The 19,731-nt window shown below is 35.5% G+C and overlaps 2 protein-coding genes across 3 annotated transcripts in view; one reads left to right on the top strand and one right to left on the bottom strand.

Annotated features, from left to right (window-relative positions):
- Window positions 1-11,202: 11,202 nt before the first annotated feature.
- On the bottom strand, window positions 11,203-16,280 carry LOC136854090 (uncharacterized). Its single transcript, XM_067130246.1, has 3 exons — window positions 15,888-16,280; window positions 12,891-13,075; window positions 11,203-11,911 (listed from the first exon to the last, which is right to left on the bottom strand). Exons 1-3 carry the CDS (start codon window positions 16,162-16,164, stop codon window positions 11,477-11,479), a joined length of 897 nt encoding a protein of 298 aa, XP_066986347.1. The 5' UTR covers window positions 16,165-16,280; the 3' UTR covers window positions 11,203-11,476.
- The window catches only part of LOC136854088 (WASH complex subunit 1-like), a 68,279-nt gene continuing 61,619 nt past the window's right edge, over window positions 13,072-19,731 (top strand). Inside the window, exons 1-2 of one of the 2 annotated variants that reach the window (XM_067130242.1) lie at window positions 13,072-14,807; window positions 18,784-18,929. The gene's annotated coding sequence lies outside the window, so the exon portion shown is untranslated. Of the gene's footprint in view, window positions 14,808-18,783; window positions 18,930-19,731 lie in introns of those variants that run through there. The other variant, XM_067130244.1, reaches the window with a different exon arrangement.

Below are 19,731 nucleotides of genomic sequence, written 5' to 3'. Positions count from 1 at the left end.
CAGATTAGTGTCTATAATCATAGGAATCCACTGCAACTCTTCAAAAGGCCGAGGTACACACTCCGGGTGAATAATTGTCTTATCTCAGCTAAAGTTGACGCTCATTGCAGACTTCTTGCTAAATGTCAATAATTATCTTAATAAAGTGTTTGAAATACTTCTTAGAAGGTCTTATGGGGGCAAGGGGATTGAAACCAGTTTTACAGACCCACTCCCCATACCCACCTGACACAAGTACTACTACGTATTCCCTATACGGCCAAGCTTCCGAAATCTCCTTCTACCTCCGTTTTCCCTGGTGAGTAGAAGTTGAGTTCAGCTTTTATTAACAAGGGACTATGACAGTAGGTACAATTTATGTAACTCGCATTTCTTAACCACTCCTCGAGGTTAGATTTCAGTGAAACACGTTAATGACACGTGACTGGAACTCGTGGAAACATCTTTGAACTTGATCGTGCAGCAACCGCACCTGAATTCTTTTAAGGTGATGTCAATCACGACTGAATCCATTCGGCATCATCTGCTGTCTCGCCACAGATTAAGAAGTCGAAGTGCATACGTTATCACGATGCCCGAAGCATTTGCTGCTGTGTCAAGTGTTTTCTTCCAACGAGAAAGAAAGAGGTGTTTATCCGTTTACCGGAGTGATACATCTAATGCAGTCCTTCTCGAAAATACCCTCTTTTATTTGAACCGTGAACTTCGGAGTTAATTGCTGGTTCATTAGATTTTACAATGAATAAATGATATATGCCAAACTCTGTGGTAAACCTGATTTTTACTGTCTTTCAACGAAAGGAATAAAAAATGTACCGTCTCGGATATCCCACGCAACATAATTTTATTAGTATAAAATGCTTACGCTCGCATTGTGCTGAATGAATTCACAACATATTGCACCAAAATTGCGCTATGAAACGTGCTTTTAAAAACTAGCTTTGCGGAGGGCTTCTGTCGTTTTGGAAGTAAAAGCCTCACATATATCATCAGCAACAGACGCTAAATTTAAAATAAAAAGAAAAGAAATAATAGTCATATGTGTCGCGAGAAGTTACATGGATTTACGAAGAGCAGCAATGTCAGCTAATAACACACACACACACACACACACACACACACACACACACACACACACACATATATATATATATATATATATATATATATATATATATATATATATATATATAGAGAGAGAGAGAGAGAGAGAGAGAGAGAGAGGCTATGGGTTTTATATTTACACGAACACTCACTTTTGATTATACATATATGCACACAGTATATACTTTTGATTATATATATATATATATATATATATATATATATATATATATATATATATATATATATATATATATATATATATATATATATATATATATATATATATATATATTTCTATATATCGCCGAATCTTCTGCATGTTTATACCATGGATGAATGTTAGAGCAGCAAATCACGTTGCTACTGCCCACCAGCTCACTCAGCTGCAATGGGCACAAGCAACTACTGAAAAAAAAAAGCTCGAGTCTAACAACCTCACCCGTAACGATTAGCTGAGCAAATCGGAAAGTTGTACGCTGCTGAAGCCAACCCACCTAAAGGTATTTTAGTTAACTGTAAAAACATCTTTGCAGGTAGACTTTAGTTCTCAATGAAAGGCTTTCAGTAACGAAGGCCTTTTCTGCAATATCATTAGCCTAAGTTCGCTGATTCTCTGAGGTTCTGGTACGCTCGGTCTAATTCACGAGCTCCTGACCGGTATTCACTTGAGCTTATCGTTGTTTATCCGTTAAATGTGAAACAGACCATGGTCTTTTTGTTTATATGTTACATGTTAAAAAGACCATAGTATTTTTATTTATCCGTTAGGTGTTAAAAAGACCATAGCCTTTTTTGTTTATCCGTTAATGTTAAAAAGACCATAGTCTTTTTGTGTATCCGTTAAATTGTTAAACAGACCACAGTCTATTTGTTTATCCGTTAGATGTGAAAAAGACCATGGTCTTTTTGTTTATCCGTTTATGTTAAAAAGACCCTAGTCTTTTTGTTTATCCGTTAGATATGGAAAAGACGACAATCATTTTGTTTATCCGTTAAATATGAAAAAGACCATAGTCATTTTGTTTATCCGTTAAATATGAAAAAGACCATAGTCATTTTGTTTATCCGTTAGGTGTGAAAAAGACCATAGCCATTTTATATATCAGTTAGATGTTAAAAAGACCCTAGTCTTTCAAAAAGCATTCACTTGTCACTTCAAGTTTATTCATTCAAACACCTTGAGCTACGCACTTTCATGGAAGTGTCACAAAGGACGCCATTTCGTGTCAGTTCCCTTCCCTTGGTAACAACATCACTTTGCTTTCGTCTTTGTTTTGCCACCAATATTGTCACCTTATGCACATCTTGGTGGCAAGATGCTAAGTGTGCTTGAAGAATGCGCTTGCGTGACACCTCCACACAGCAAGCAGTGGCTTCATCCTGATCAGTAGGCTATTTATCTGATCATTATGATGTTAACTGAGTACCGAAACCTGTTGTATAATTTATTGCGTAGCCTTTTTTACAATAATTTTTATTGTTATGTTATCATCATTACCGTTACTAATCTCATCTTCATTACTACTACTACTACTACTACTATCTGAGTTTCCAAAGAAATCATCAGTTTGATATTGTAAAATGTTATGCTCTTCGAGTTCTTTTTCAAAACCGCACTCATTGCGCTGAGCCATAAATTCAATCTCCGGGAATCATAAAAAAACACTCGATAAAAAGAAGCTGTCAGAAAAAGTTGCACCAGCAACTTCAGCCCCTTTAAAAAAAGTAGTAACTGGTACGTGCCATGTTTCAGACTCTCCACTTAGACATCTGCCGACACTGCTTTCACAGTTTAAAATATCACTGTTTGTAATATTTCTACTGTAATGATTCCTCCGCGTTGCATATTAGGTTCCTGGGAAGGTAATCGTTAATTTTTCGCTTTCAGTTGCAAGAATATACAAACTTCGTCCAAATAGCTCAAATTAATGCCAGCAATATTTCTTATATATACAGTTCCTCTTAGCTTATGTTCATTCTCTGTTATGAAATCATTCTCTGATGTGAGTGACGATGTCAGCAACTTTCCCTTGGCTTAATTGCCCCTTGATAGGTGAATGGAAAATAAAAGGTAGGATTGTTTTTGCCGAATATATATACAGTATATACAGTATGTACGTATGTGTATATATATGTGTGTGTGTCTGTGTATGTATTTATATATATATATATATATATATATATATATATATATATATATATATATATATATATATATATATATATGTGTGTGTGTGTGTGTGTGTGTGTGTGTGCCGAGCTTGTTTGTGATTGCTTGCAAACGTATGGAGGAAAGGCCTTGCTTAATGACATAAGAGAAAGCATTAATGATCGCTTTTCATCTCATGTTAGAATCATTCATAAGAGTCACTCCGATTAATAAAGTTGAAACACGGTTTTTACGATGCACAGTCAGATGTCCACGATCAGAGTTGCCAAATATTTGATCTCTTAACGAGAAGAATCTGGACGCTATCAGTCGAACCCATCATCATCTTGATCTTTAAATGCGTGATAGTAAAACTGAGATCTTGAGTTATCTTTTAGTATCACCAGACATCGGAAGACGTTACGTCTATAAACCTTACCCATCACTATTGCATAACACGCCCGCACATGGAAACAATCTAAAGATATCAGAGTTGTGGTGAATTGCGCCCCGATACAGTAACTTAGCACACAGTTCGTATCTCAATTATCTACGGATAAAATTCCAGGAAATAAAGTTTGTTTCTTTATGGACAAAATCTGTTACCAACAGAGATTGAATCGCCGGATGTTCGATTAGCTACAGACTGAAGGCTTCAATGCAATCATTTAACGTTTTATCTGTGAAATCATAATACAACGGATTTTACCTACAATAAGTTTTTATTCTGTGTTCGGATACGTTTTACTGTTATTTGCGTAATTTCATGGAGAAAATCTTGCAGTGACGAGAGCTGAATTATTGTAAAAGATCCACATTACCAGCGAAATTTACTTTTAAAAATTATTGCAGTTGCAACTTAAATTTGTTTAGGAATCTTGTCTCATTTAACTCGATTATTATTATTATTATTATTATTATTATTATTATTATTTATTATTATTATTATTATTATTATTCACGTTGTTTTTAGAACCTTTTCTCGAACAGCAAAAAAATAAATGACGAATCAGTTTTCAGACTCTGAAGGTCTAATGCCATATAAAAAAAAATCAAGAATAAGTGGTGGCAAAAAAAAAAAGGAAAAACAATCTTCTCCATCCAATGCCATTTGGGGGCGGTTTTTGTTTTAATTTTTTGCTGTCAAACAAGTTCCATTTTTTGCTGCTTGAGGCTGGCAGCACAGCATTTGCCTCCACAGACTGACGTTAAGGTTTTGCTATTTTTATATCATCAGTTTTTCACCTTACGCGTCAGTAATATTCTGGCTTTCGTGTAGTTAATAAACAATTTTTAATATTGTGGATTTAGCCTAATGAGAGTCGTACGCCCAATGATGTCAAGTCAGAGTTTTGCACATCATCTTTCCCTGCTCTTGTCTCACTTTCGAAATCCTCTCTCCCACCCGACCCCCACCGAACCCCAGACCATGACAAGGAAAAACCAAGGCCCAAAGCCATGTCTTTTCCTGAGAGTAACAAGTATGAAAGTCTTGCATATTTTTTTTTCATATATTCAACACAGTTTTTATCTATATTAGAACCAAACGATATCTTATCGAAAAACATTGAAGTTTATACTCCTTCTTTACTAAGTATATTGATCTGAATGAAAAATTTCAGTGAATTTTCTTCACCATTATTTAGTGCATGTAGCAGCTCAGACTCTGGGACTCAGCGACGAGCTTCTGATAATATGAATACGAAATTCAGATTCTCTTTTCATCTCCATTTTCGATGTCCAGGTCACTTCAAACTGGTCTTGGAGGCATTTCATGACGTCAAGTTGCTAAATATGTTTCTAGATAACGATTTGGAGTCGTAAGAAGTTTCTGTCTTCATAACAGTTGGCAATGCTTGATAGTGGATTTTTCGTCCTTGTGTGGAATGTTCCTTCCATCTGAGGTACATATTTTGAAATAGTTTCCATTTTTGAGAGATTCAGAATGAAGGAAATTCGTCTCATACAACCTCACTATTATTGCATTTTTCAATCCACATTTTTTTTTGCCATCAAAAGGTGCCCTTCTCTCTCTCTCTCTCTCTCTCTCTCTCTCTCTCTCTCTCTCTCTCTCTCTCTCTCTCTCTCTCTCTCTCTCTCTGCTTTAATGACTGCTGTTACACTGAGACATGAAACTCCTTTCTCTTTCAAGCGCTTTCTAACATCTCCCATCATCATCATCGCCTCCAACGCCGTGCGAAACAAAGGGCGTCTTCGCCACTCGTATTTTGTCTGTTATTTTTATCTTCCATAATTCTACACTCTCCCTCCTCATAGTTCTCATCCCCCCCCCAAAAAAAAATGGAACTTGTTGTTTTCCAACTCTTCCTGCGCCCAGAGGATCCAAGTTGACACTATCTCCCACTGTTCTCCCAGGGGCCGTGCGAGGGACATCTGCAAGCTATCTCCATCTATCTTTCATCACTGTCTCACCTACGTAAGGAACTTCATGTAACCTTCCTTATGATATAGTTTTTAACTCTGTCCTGCTACCTAACATTTAATATTTTACTCTTAAAACTTCAGTCTCAGTCGACGAAATCTTTTAAATACAGTTTCATTCATGCCTGTGTAGCAATACACATCATAACAGACTTAGGTATAATCATGTTTTCGTATGCAGTTTCGGTTTACATGACTGACAAACCCTAATCAGCCCGTCCATTGTTTGATTTGCATCTTTCACTGATATCCAGCTAGAGAGAACAGGTACTAAATATTTGATAGATTCAACCTTAATCATATTTTCCATCTAATATTATTCCATCCCTCTGTAAATACTCGTCTTCATTAACAACTGTTTTTCTTCTATTTATTTTCAGTCCCATCTCCCTATAGATGTATGATGCATTCTATTAAGCAAGCTTTGTTAATTTTGTCATCTGCATATTTTAAGTATGTCAAGTTTTTGTTACCCCAATCTTAACCTCATCCATATCCGATACTTTTTTCATTAAGAAATCCATGAGAAGGGCAAACAGTAACGGTGAAATAAAATTCCTCAGGGCTCAGTAACATCATCTAGGATGCTAAATCCAACCATTATTCTGTAGGCTAGAGGTCAGCAGCTGTCGGATTTCTCAGCCTCTTTTTAATTCTCTGCAGTCTGCCACTTTCCTTGGCGCTTTCCCATCAGCCAGTCAGTCCTAGGGTGGAAAGGAGCAGTAGTTTGATTATCCCATAGAGCCTCCTTTTTTGAGGTGCTGGACGTCTGCCAAGGTTAATTAAAAAAACATTATCATATTGCTTTTAAAAAAATACAGCAGATGATTCCTGGTTCCTAAGCGCTCACTCCACCAAAACAGTTGCAAAGCTTTATTCCCTTGTTGTTTACAATTTTAATCGTCTTTAGTATTGCTTTACTTTACAGTACATCTAAAATGTTTTTTTTAATTCTTGTCCATTACCCTTTTCAGCAACAATAACCCCGAAAAATTACAGATGTTTCTAAACTAGATATCACAAAATATCTCCACTTTACTTTTAACATATACGAGTCCAGACTTGAAACGTCACTGCATCTTCTTTCCCAACTTCTTGTGACGACAGACATTTCGCGGAGTGATACGCGATTAACAGATGACACAAGAGAGGTGCTTCATTTTCCTCCAAGCAGTTTATGAATCCCAGATTTAGACCAGGTAAATATCTAGCACCGTAAATTCTCTGATAACCTGTTTATAAAAGACTGTTTTTGGCAAAAATACTGGATAATCTGTTTATAAAAGACTGTTTTTGGCAAAATACTGACACGTCAAATACATAAAGCGATGGTTCCCTTTGTAATTCTATATCGAAAGGTAAAAAGGTAGTGCTGTCCAATCATTTCGACTTTGCCCTTATATAAAATTTCACAATCATATATATATATATTGTAATTTTCATAGACACGAAGAAATAATTGTGTGCAATCAATCCACGTGAAGGAATTGTGAAAGGAAACAATGAAGTTTAGTTTAACATAAACTAACTGTATTGCTTCTTTTCACACTCCCTTAGTGTGGATTGATTGCGCGCACGCGCGCGCACACAACTGTATGTGTACAGTATATATGCATATATATACATACACACACACACACACACACACACACACACACACACACATACATACATATATATATATATATATATATATATATATATATATATATATATATATATATATATATATATTGAGGACTATTGTACTACATGTAGAACTTTACAGACCTGATGAATACTGAAAATATTACAAAATTCAAACTAATGTATTTCCTGCTATTTTGTATTTTCACTGAAGTCGTTATATCTCTAGCACTTCTTTCAAAGTCTAACTATAAATTGTTACTTATACCACTGTGAATAGATATTGTCATCATCTGATACCCATATACAATGTTTTTAGGATATGTATTATGTTCACGTCGAATTTGCTTTTGAAATGTTATTGGTCGACAGGATTCACAGTTCTAGGCACCACCACTACATTTTTTTTTTATGTGGATTCTCCAAACTAACGGTTTTCAGTAATATCTTCATTACACAAGGCGTTTCGGTCCAAATCTTTCTGTAATCTATTATATCAGTTCACAGCTCAAATACTTCATGAACAATGTCATTTTGGTAATCCATGCTTGTAAAATGTAACCTGTTTTAGGTCATTTGTACTCCTTTTACTAGAATACTGTTCTCCGGTGTGGATGTCTGTATCTGCCAGAGATTGATCTCTTTGAGACAAAGTGGTTCGTGGTGGTAAGTTTCTGCTTCCTAATAGTAGTAGTTGTGACCTGGACCATCGACGGATGGTCTCTTGTTTGTCACTTTTTCATAAGTTGTATTTCAGCAGAGATGTCACATTCACAATTGATCCCTGATCCCCCCTTATCTGCCAAGAGCAACCAGGTTCGCTGCACAGCAGCAGCACCAATATGCAATAAATGTGCCTCGCTGTCGAACTTCTCAGTTCCTCAGATCCTTTAATATTCCTCACACCGTTGGACTGTGGAACAGCCTCTCAGAGGAAGTACTGCAATTGGAACTTCAGAAGTTCAGGCGAAGGTGCAATATATTATTACTCTTATCTATTAATTTATTTTTTCTTTTCAATAAGTGGGGTGTCTTCTTTCGATGTTTCCCTTTAACTCGTTTTACTTCTTCCTAATGAACACCATATTCTTTGGAAGCTTGATTTTCAAGTCAGTGGCAACTGTGGCCTTGTTCATATGGATATGTTTCATCTTCTGATTAATAATAATAATTAATAACTATATAAAAATAGTCTTCTTGTTTCGGTCTGTTTGAGGATTGTTGACATACAGTAGGAAATGTGAAAACTATTTTGTTTGCTTTTGAGAACTTTTGGTGGGATCAAGGATAATTCACATCTGCCCATCCAAAATGACCATCAGTCTTAAAAACGGATCCAGCATTAAGAGAAGGTGAAAAGATAATTTACACTAACCTGACTATGTCACTTATTTATAGTATGAGAGAGATGACCTGCCACCTTCTGCTGGGTATGTTTCAAGAATCAAAACTATACTCGGGGTCATGTAGGGGTCAATTACAGTAAATCTGTGCTTTGTGCTTTAAATTCTTTGCAATGTAAATGTGTATACACTATATCTATACTGTAGTAGGGTTTTCATGATTTATTCTTGTATAAATATTAATCATAATGTACCGTACCTAAAAGAATTCTCATGTAAACTTTCATCTAAGACAGTCACATCTAAATTGTTATGAATCTACCCATGGTTTTTGGTACTTCAGTGATTAGGCAAATGTAATGACTGGTTATCTTTTTTTACCTAGCAAGATTCATGAAGTCTTGAGAGTCTGCACTGTATTTAGAGTATTCTGTCTACTAGATGAAGAGCAAGAATGTTATGTTAATCATCTGCCATTGCACTGAAGAGCAGATGATGCTAGAAGACAGCCTCTGAGACAGAAATGCATTTAGTAAAAAACTAATTATCAGCAACAGACTTCACAATGGACCATTTAATCTGCAGACCAAAATGCAAGAGCAAATTCTAGTTTCAAGAATTACAAATTCAGCTGTTACAACAGAAAGAATGATCACAGCAGTTTGTGCCATAAAAACATCTTCTTTTATCAAAATAAAAAACTTCACATTAAATACATGAATTATCTGGTAGTATAGAAGTCAGAGAAGTACAGGAAAACTGCTTTGATGTTTTGATGCAAGCTGCCAACAGATGTTCCAAATACCTACAAAAACACCAGAAAACTAAAACTCTGAGAATACACTATGGATGGAATAAGGATCTCAAATAACAAATACCATTGGAAATTTGGCAGAGTGAGTGAAGCTTTGGGAAAATATACAGAGATCTTGTTAATAACTGCTGGTGCAGATCAACCACAGATTTTCAACATGTCTGAAGTTTCTCTGAAAATCAAACTTACCAGTAAATATGAACTTTTAATGACTGCTGAAGCTAATATTGGGCCTAAAATCACAGAAATAACAAGAGTAGGTTCATAAAAAATGGCACAACCTGTGTAAAAATCCTCAGCTTGCTGATACATTACACAAACTTGATAAATTCAATGATATATATTCTTGTTGGAGATGACAATTATTTGGGTATAATTTTGCCATAGAACTATAAAATTCAATCAGGATCACATTAACTTGTCAAAGCTTGAGTGGATTTTTAGTGGAAGAACACAAGGAACTTTGATGAACAAAACACAAGTCTGTTAACGACAAAGTAGTCTATATTGGGTAAATGTTTACCTAAAAAACCTTCCATAGATGACTTTTGGAATCTAAAAACAACTGGAATCTTGCATTTTCCTTACACAACCTTAAAGTACATCAGTAGTCTTCATGACAGAACCACATATAAACTGAAAGGTGGGAGAATTCAACATAAGAAGGCAATGACTGGTGATGTTTTAATGAAAGATGAAATTCGACAGGGACAATTATATGATTTAGCAGTTACCCAGAAATCACATCAGATCAATAAAAGGTGCTGTTACCAAACAAGTTGATACAAAGAGCTTTGAACTTGCTATATTATATACCAAAGAAGACGCTAGAGATCTACACCAAGAAAATGGGGGTAGACATGCACAACATGGTTATGATATTCACCCATTAGATAAAACAGACAGAGCTAGCACAAGGAACAATGGGGAAAACAATTGAATTCTCAAGATGTTTTCTTTGACCTCAAGAATACTGAAAATTCTTTGAAATGTAAATGCATTTACCATACATTTATCTATGTTAGTTTAATCATGCAAGTAGGTAAAAAGAACTGTGCTTAACCTATTACATTAAAGAGTCCTTCATGAATTGGATTAAGCAGTTGCTTTCTAATAACCAGCTACATCCCATACAACAGGATAAGAGTCAAAGGGGTGCAGTTCACTGTAGCATTAGGGTATGGCAGTGGGCTTCATGTAATTACCATAAATGAACATCGTGATGTACTTCTGTTCTTTAGCGTTCCAGTTCTAGTGCTAATGACCTTACTATATCTGTACCGGCTTTCTTTGGTGATGCAAAGATGAAGATAAACAAATAAAACTTACACAACCACCCACTCACACCTAAAACTGGCCCTTGTGATAAGATTCGTCAAGAATGAAATATTCCATTTGTTGATGCAATCATCTCGCTTTACCTTTTCTTGAACTGACCAATACAGTAGTAAAATAAGTTTGTAAACTGTATGAACATATCAAGCAATCAGAATATCATTTTTGTGTATATTTGACTTTTCCTTACATTTTTGTCGTCTACAAATGAAATTTGAAGCATTTGCTTTTCAAGGAAAGTCTCATAACCCATTAAGCCATCAAGACTCAAAAGCAGAAGAAAATTTACACAATACCCAAGACGTGCATACTCTTTTAACACTATGAATATTACAAAAAATTTATCAGACAATATAAGTATATCTCAGGATAATCAAACAGCACTGTGATAGTGGAAATATGAATTAAATTATGACAAAATAAGAACACACTATCAAATTTATACAGATACAAACAATCTCCTGAGTGATAAACAGCATAAAGAACTGTAACTGTACAGTACGTCCAAAAATATGCAATTACACAAAGTCACTTTAAAACCACTTATCTAAAAACATACAACCCTTCTTCACATGATAATACCGTGTAAAAAACTTGGTGCTATAAAAAGGGATGATGGCTGTACATCCACCCTGAGCTCATAAAGATATTAAAAATTTGTCACTTTTTGTTACTAAACTCTGCAATACACTGAGTTATATGTGCCATCAATGACTGTTGTTTCTCCTCTGGGCATCTTCTCACTGAAGCTGTGACAAATTTTCCAAAAGCTTCAGTCACTTCCGCTACCTTTTTCTCTTGATTCATAGACAGCTTTGCTCTCTTAGCAGCGTAAGTCCCCATTCTGGAACTACTTCTTGATATTACATTATCACACCCTCTGTCTATACCCACAGACATTGAAGACCTAGCAGCAGATGATTCTACAGTAGTTCTGTTGTCAGTACTGCTGCTGGCACTCCATTCACCACCAATCCGGAGTTCATCTTCTGTTTCTTGATACTGCTGCTGTAATTCATTCAAACCAGACAGACTTCCAACTGGGGCTCTAGCTCTGGAGCCTTCAATTTTGACTGAAGCTGGGTTTGCTCCCTCCTGAAACAAAACAGTAAATTACTGCATATGAGTTAGAACTAATACTGTCATTCTTTTAAATTCTATTGAACAATTATAGCATTGTTGGAGAGCATTTAATAAGAAAAACCAGTGTAACATTCTGGATAAGATAATAAGTTTATTCAAAAATACATAAAACTTTGAAGGAACAACTTGTGACACTCAGTAAGTGTTACCAGTGTGGTGTCAGAATATCTTGCATTGCAACAAAGGATTCCATACCAAGAAGAGGTACATATTAATGAAGGATAATCACATTAATCATTGAAATTTGGCATTTACCTGTAACAATGTACACTTTGGAGTTTATAAAAGGGAACCAGAAATTAAAATTACCTTTCATAAAGTTGAAAAAGGCTTTGAAGTAGAGAATTTACCCAAGGACAGTTGTGTGGTAGTTTTGGATCTCTAACAGTTGGTAAGATTCATCTCAAATAAAATTCCTTAAAGAAAGCATTCCTTTTAGCAATGACAATGAACCTTCTGTTATCAAAAGATATCTGCTATTTTTTTTTTTATTCTATCAGCGTGATTAACTAGCATTGCTTGTATAGCTTGTATAGTCTTATTGTCAAAAAAGGCCAAGGAAAATCTGCAAATTCATCTATAAAAACCCAACTCATAAAACCAAGTTCTTGATTCAGACTGTCATACATCTCACCACAGACTAATTTAAATCATGCAAAACATAACTGAACATGAAAGTTGTAATAATAAAAAAAGAAAACTTTCCATTCTTGACTTTAAGTATCATACCAGATTTGGAATAACTTACTTGCATTACTGTCTTCAGCATAAAATACAAAACCATTAATTTCAATTCCATATTACTTTTTTAAAGCGAACAATTAGCTGCCCAAATAACTGTAACTAAAAATATGTTTTGCCTTGAAAAGTATCCATATACATACTTTAATGAGTAAAGACGTAATTACAAAAAGAAACTAATTTAATTTACCCCAGGCAGAGGAACATTTGCCTGGATACTTTTCTTCAATGAATCCACCAAGAAAAGCATCCGATTGAAGTGAACCCACTTGGACTCATACGGCTCCTCACTTGGCTGACGCCTGCGCTCATTTACTTTCCTAACTTCACGAACAAAAAATGTTCTCAAGTTCCTGAATTTCCTCCAAACATCTTCTGCAAAAAATTAATATAACATTTTTTAAAATGTAATTAGAGGTATTTTCAATAATTGCTTTTACTTCAGATACAAAATTAATACTGTATTGATTTTATAACATTTCTTTTACATACCTGAAAAGACGAACCACAAATACAATAAACATGAACCTTGCATAATGTTAAATTTTGTTTACAAAATTAAATTAATTCCAAAAAGTTTTTAAGGCCCCTGTACCTCAGTTTGGCGATTTGCAATGGCCTCACACCAACATGTGCAGTACTGTATATATCAATATCATATGTAAACATATCCTAATAGCCAGGGGTTTAAGGTCTATTCTGTCAGCCCAATGACCTGACCTCCCTAATATTACATAACTTAAGATACCAGTCCAGACCCTACCTGGACCCCTACAGTTACCTGACCATGGGAGTAATAGGCTAGCCAAACATCAAACCCAATGCCTTTACCATACAATTTTCTGGGTTAACCAAGAATCAAACCCAATGCTTTCCAAACAACTTTCTACAAGTTTAGTCCCAGCTGTGACCAAATTAAGGAATGATTTTCCTAGTTATGTAGCAAATCATTGAATCACCATTAGTTCAAAGAGGATTCTCATGGTTTTTTGTTTGGCAGACTCACATGAGTTGAACTTTACAACTTAAGTGTCTAATCTTCTTAGATTTTTGGTTATTTCACTAAAACAGTATTTTATTTTACTCATGCAAAATTCTTCTGAGAACACAAAAGAACTTACTACATTACATAAGCTATAACATTACATGTGCAACATTACGTGTTGCACCTGTCAAAACAAGCAGGAACTAAGGAGGAAGGCCCATTGGTAAGGACAAATAAGAGCAATAACCAAACTGAACAAGGGTCACAATTCAAAAATATCTGTAGGCCTGGGCTGGTCTGAGAATAATTTTAAGATAAGATACTGTCCCATAAGACTATCCCACGTATTACTTTGGAAAATTTCTACACAGACAAAACATCTTACAGTTGATAGAAGAACTCAGACAGCATTTCACTGTTGCAGGGAAACCTGCAAATCATAATTACAGTAAGGCCAGTTAACTTAAAAGTAGGCTCTGGTCAGTATTTAATATACTGTTCTTGTCATTACCTTTAGCAAATGCATTATATTTCAGAAAGTTTTCGTAGTTTAAGAAATTTTATGCAAACACCTACAGAAATGGACAGTAAGAGCCTATCACTGGTTGGTGTTAAATCATTCTTAATTTATTTACACTGTGATGACATTTTCAGTGACTGATATCCAGGTCTGTACCAAGTGCATTTCCCATCCGCAAAGTCTGGTGCAACTCGTGACTGCACTGCACAGTAAAATTTGTTCCATAGCAGTTTTTTCATGTAATATCTAGCACTGTTAATTTGCATTATGTGGTGGCATCATGACTCTTCATTTCATTGTTTTTAGGTTTTGTGTTGTTAGGAGAATAAATTAAACAAAAACCACTCAGCCTAATGTATCATTTGGCAACATGCCCTGACCCTGACAGGGGCGGGGGCAGCTTTGCCCACAATGGAACCCACAAAATTTGATAGTGTGGCTGCATCCCCCGTCTTGGCCAGGAGGGGTTTGTTTCCCTGGACTAGTAATGTTATTTTTGGAGGTTTACAGACTTGCTACACCATTTGTTGATTGGAGGATTGCATCAACAGATATAGCCTTGCATGCTGTTCTACATATTACCCACCATATCCTTAGGTCAGGTAAGTAAAATATCAGTAAATGTAAAGGGAGACGGCTGCACAAAGATACAGTCTACTGATATAATTTCTTGACCGAATAACATAGAAAAGGGGGTATATAATGTGGTACAGCAGCACAGGAGAGATGGTTTGGGAAAATTAAAATGAGCTTTCTCTATGTTTAGTAACAGTCCCTCGGGGATGAATGTACAAACAAAATACCGTAAATTTCTCACTAATTTGGTAAATTTTTCCTATTATCTCACCTGTACTGTATTACATACACCCTTTTCTATAGTTGAGTAAAAAAAAAAATTATATTAATAAGGTTTATTTTTGTGTGGCCATCTCCTTTACAATTACCAAGATATCTAGTACTCAGCTGTCTCAGTAACCATACTGAGGTTAGGTTAGAAAGATACCCAGTTTTCACTTAATTTCAGTCATCCACCTGATGCCCCTAAATAACCTGTTTCCCACTAGAAAGGAAACCATTACCATTGATAGCCTAAGGAATTTATGGTGATTTAACCATATATTCCCGTTCCATAACATACTGCTGCTGGTGGGGGGAGGAAGTTAATCTAACTAACCCTTTCAGTTGGAACTGGAATACATAGGTATAGAAGTTATAAAAGTTAGGCAAGGGCCAGGTGCTGGTTCCTGCAAGGTCATTAAGAGTAATGGAGGTTTTAAAGGTGTAACAAAAGGAAAACCTCACAGTTGTACTATGAAACCACTGTTAGGAGAGGGTGGAGAGTCAGATGGAGGAAAGAAAATAAGAAAGGAGGTACAGTGAAGGAAATTAAATTGGTTGCACGTCGAGGGCAAACGGACCCCGTAAAGAACCTTAAGTAGGTTAACACCTACAGTGTACCGCGAAAGGTGTGCTGATGGCACTAGCCTAACCATCTAAGGAATAATTTCAGTTGGAAATATCAAATTCGTCAAAATAATTCCAGTTGGAAATACCAAATTCGTCAAATTTACATAACTGAAAATATCATAAAAAAAATAATTCACCAGTTTTCGACGGAACGACAACAGTGTAGGTTTAAATAAGTTCACTTAAGCTTTGGACTATTCACCATTTTACCTTACCTGGAGACAGTACAAAATCATCCTCAAATCCCGATTCTCTCTTTATAATAGCGGCAATATCTTCGACTTTACGCCGTTTAAGCATCGGCTTTGTAAAATGAGGGTGGTTTGGGTCCCAAAGAAGCCTGTTTGCTCTAATGTAATATATTAACATCTCTTCCATCAAGGCTGTCCAAAGAGGTCTAATTTCATTGACACAGTCGTCATTTGCTCTTCTTTCAGGTGGTACAGGATTCCTTTCGAAGTGAGGATTTGATAGTGACGAGTCCGCTGCCATAATGTAATATTACACACTGCAAATTTCAATGAAGACTTATCACAGCTTTTAAAGAAACCAGCTGTACTTGTTTTGGTATTGTCAAGCCAACAGTTGTATAATGACAGCCACTGATATACAAGAGCGACAAACTTAGAAAGTGATGCTAAGGGTTTACCATCTTACCCCTCCCAAAATATTGAAAACCACCTACATATACAAAAGTTAACTCTCAGTGCTCTCATTTTAATTACTTTATGTAGAGTTACAATAGGTAGATCCTGAATGTAATATTCAATCGTTGTTCAAATGATAGTGATATGTGTTCTAATAACGAAATTGTAATTAACTGCGCCATTAACAATTTTTCAGTGAAGATTCTTATAGAGGAATCTAATATATTTTTACCGGGTGGAAGTTATCATCTTATTACATTTTCGTTATCGTCATTATTATTGATATATATAATCTCCTTGAACGTTACGTGTCAGCAGTTGGTTGTTGGATGATTCACACACACACACGTAGTGTATATATATGTGTATATATATGTGTATATATGTATATATATATATATATATATATATATATATATATATATATATATATATATATATATATATATATATATATAATTTTGTGTTTGTTAGAGTTTGTGGCTGGGAGAGTGTTTGGTTTGGTGTGCAAATGGAGTTGAGCCTAGGGTTTATTCTCATCCAGCCAGATGCATGGTTAATATTGCTGAGGAATAAAAGGCAAGGTTGTGAATGCAATATGAAATGAGTGAAATTTGCAGACTGTTCCATACTGACTGGAGAGAAACTACAGAGATGACTGAGTGTTTGTAAAAGAAGAAAGTTAAAAGTAAACTTGAGCAAGATTAAGGCTATTGATACGAGGAAGTAAGTGTTATTATGGACAGTGACAACGTGGAAGTAGGAGGTGGTGTCTATTAAAGCCGAGGTTAGAATGTATGCATCGTTGTACCAATTTTCCCTTATGGAAGTGAGATGTAGATGTTGAATGTGAAGGAAAGAAAGAAGGTAGAAACTTGAGAGGTGGATAGTTATGAGGTAGACAATTGTGGTATAACAACTGTTAAGGAGGAGCACATGTGGGTGCATTAGAATGGCAATTGGGTTAGCACAGGTAAAGAGATGGATCGAAGTGCTTCAAGAGGGTTTAGCAATGTGGGAAGAAGGAGTATACAGTTTGGAAGTGAATGAGATGGCTAGGTGGATGAAAGAAGTATCTGTGAAGGTGTATGAAGCGGTTGGTGGTGTTGAAGCTTCCTGTATATGGGTTCATATCATAGAGGGTAAATAATATCGGCAGGGAGGTCGTAACTCCATGATATTGACGCTATATGGTTCATTATACGAATCAGCAGATTAAGTGTGAATGTGGCAGTAGCCATTGTCCTTTCTGCTCTTGGGAACCACCTCCTGATAATGGTAACAGCTTAACTTATATATATATATATATATATATATATATATATATATATATATATATATATATATATATATATATATATATATATATATATATAATCCCTTGATGTAGGCCCACTGTGGATGTGGACAATATATATATAACAATTATAATGATGATGATTTAAGAGTGTTTAAGGAACTAAGAGCAGTTTCAGTGAGCCAGCAAACAAATGCCCTCATTTAGGTAGGTTAGGTCTATAGAGGAAAACAGTAGTCGTGTTACAGACTTGCCATAGTAAAATACTGAAGTAAGCCTATCATAGTTGGCGTTGCAATGATCTCGTAAACAGATGATTTCTGTCTTGACGTTTGGTAAATGTGTCTCCTTGCTACTAGTATCCATCTCCTGTTACCGTCTTGATGATGAATCGTGTTTTATATTAATTTCTGAGTAACTCGGAATTTCTTGGGATATGAATTTAAGTCTTTCCAAGGGGTTCTGAAGCGACTGACCTAATTCTATGAGTTTTTTTTTTTTTCTTATTAATCATGACATAAAACTTGCAGATTTCTACAGACTGTAGCCGACAAATAAAAAATAAATAAATAAGTAAATAAACAAGACATGCATAAATAACTAGATAAATAAATAAGCAAGAAATGCGAAGAAACAGTGATCATGTAACAGATTTATCGAATTTCTAAAATAAGTTGGCTTGTCAGCACGGGCTCTTTCTCCTTGAGATTTTGACGTAGTACCTGACTTGTATGCGACTTTGACGTCTTGGTTCAGGTATCTAACGCTCATGCAGATAAATGTATACTATTTAGGTATTTTTTTCTGTTGAGTGTCTTCGTGCGCTCTTCATTGGACTTCTCGTAACCAGGTTTTAATTTTGGCGAGAGATTATTAAATGAAACATTGAAGCCTCGTAAACAGGGACTCCTTTATCTGTGGTATATATAGAAGATATGCCTGGTAATATATTAAGCATATCGTGTAGCATTACGGCCAATTAGATTAATTTTAACATTTTGTGTAAGAAGGAAGAAGGGGGCGAGAGATTATATGTAAAAATATTTAAGCCTTGTAAACAGAGTTCCTTTATCTGTGGTATATCTTGAAGATACGCGAGTAATATATGTAAACGTATCGTATAGTATCGTAGATAATTAAATTAATTATAACATTTTGTGTAAGAAGAAGCAGGAAGAGTAATCGTCATCCGTCAAACAATGAATATGATAATGACACCAGTCAGCTGTTCTGGGAGACCAACGTGACTGTATAGACGCTGTTGCCGAAGTAGGCGTTGACAGATAAACAAGCAGGCCAATGCCTTGGTCTTGGTGAGTTTTTATCCAAGGAGTAGTTTTGATATGTTAATCAGCTAACTTTTGAATACCTATTTGTATTTTCCTGTATTTATTTTGCACAGGCTAGATAGCCTATTTGAGTACCTTGACTTAGGCTAGGTAGTCTTGTTAGGTTTAGGTAGGCCTAGACCTAGTCTGAAACATTTTGAATTTGCAAGATTTCTTTGTTTGTTTTGATGTCTCGTTATTATCCTGGGTAGAACTAAGTATTAGCTGCGCGTCGGGAATTTTCTTGGAAATTGACTTTTTCTATAGTATTTTGGTTGCTTATCAAGAATTTACTGTTGTGTTTTGTCGCTCGACTGTAATTAACCCGTAATTAACCTCAGAACTGATTATATTTTTGCTGTTGCACATGCGCAGTGTTTTGGGGGAACTTTTGGTAAAAAGTGGAGTTTCCTTCACTAGGGGGGGGTTGTCTGGGGAGCGAAGCCCCCAGACTAAGTAACACAGCCTAATACGCTAGGTTAGGTTAGGTTAGGGTACATTAGGTTAGTATGGTTCCTTTTATAATAGATTTCCTTAGCCAATCCCTTCTTGAACATATGGCGGATAATGTCCTTTTCCGGTCCAAACATCCCTACTCAATTTTTTATTATATTGATTCTTTATAAAGAAATAAAAAAAAAATCTTTATACATAATTCTTGCAAATTAATATTTATCACAATAAAAAATAGAATATATTTAAATGATTGAGGAGTTTTTTTAAGTTTCAGTTTTGCAAAATGCACTTTGAAGGGACATTTAATCCCCCACGGGCTAGTACTAAACGC

Source organism: Macrobrachium rosenbergii, chromosome 28 (assembly GCF_040412425.1).
Source record: "Macrobrachium rosenbergii isolate ZJJX-2024 chromosome 28, ASM4041242v1, whole genome shotgun sequence".
Taxonomy (NCBI): domain Eukaryota; kingdom Metazoa; phylum Arthropoda; class Malacostraca; order Decapoda; family Palaemonidae; genus Macrobrachium; species Macrobrachium rosenbergii.
Note: the sequence above shows the minus strand (reverse complement) of the source record. Positions and strands in the feature narration are given on the sequence as shown.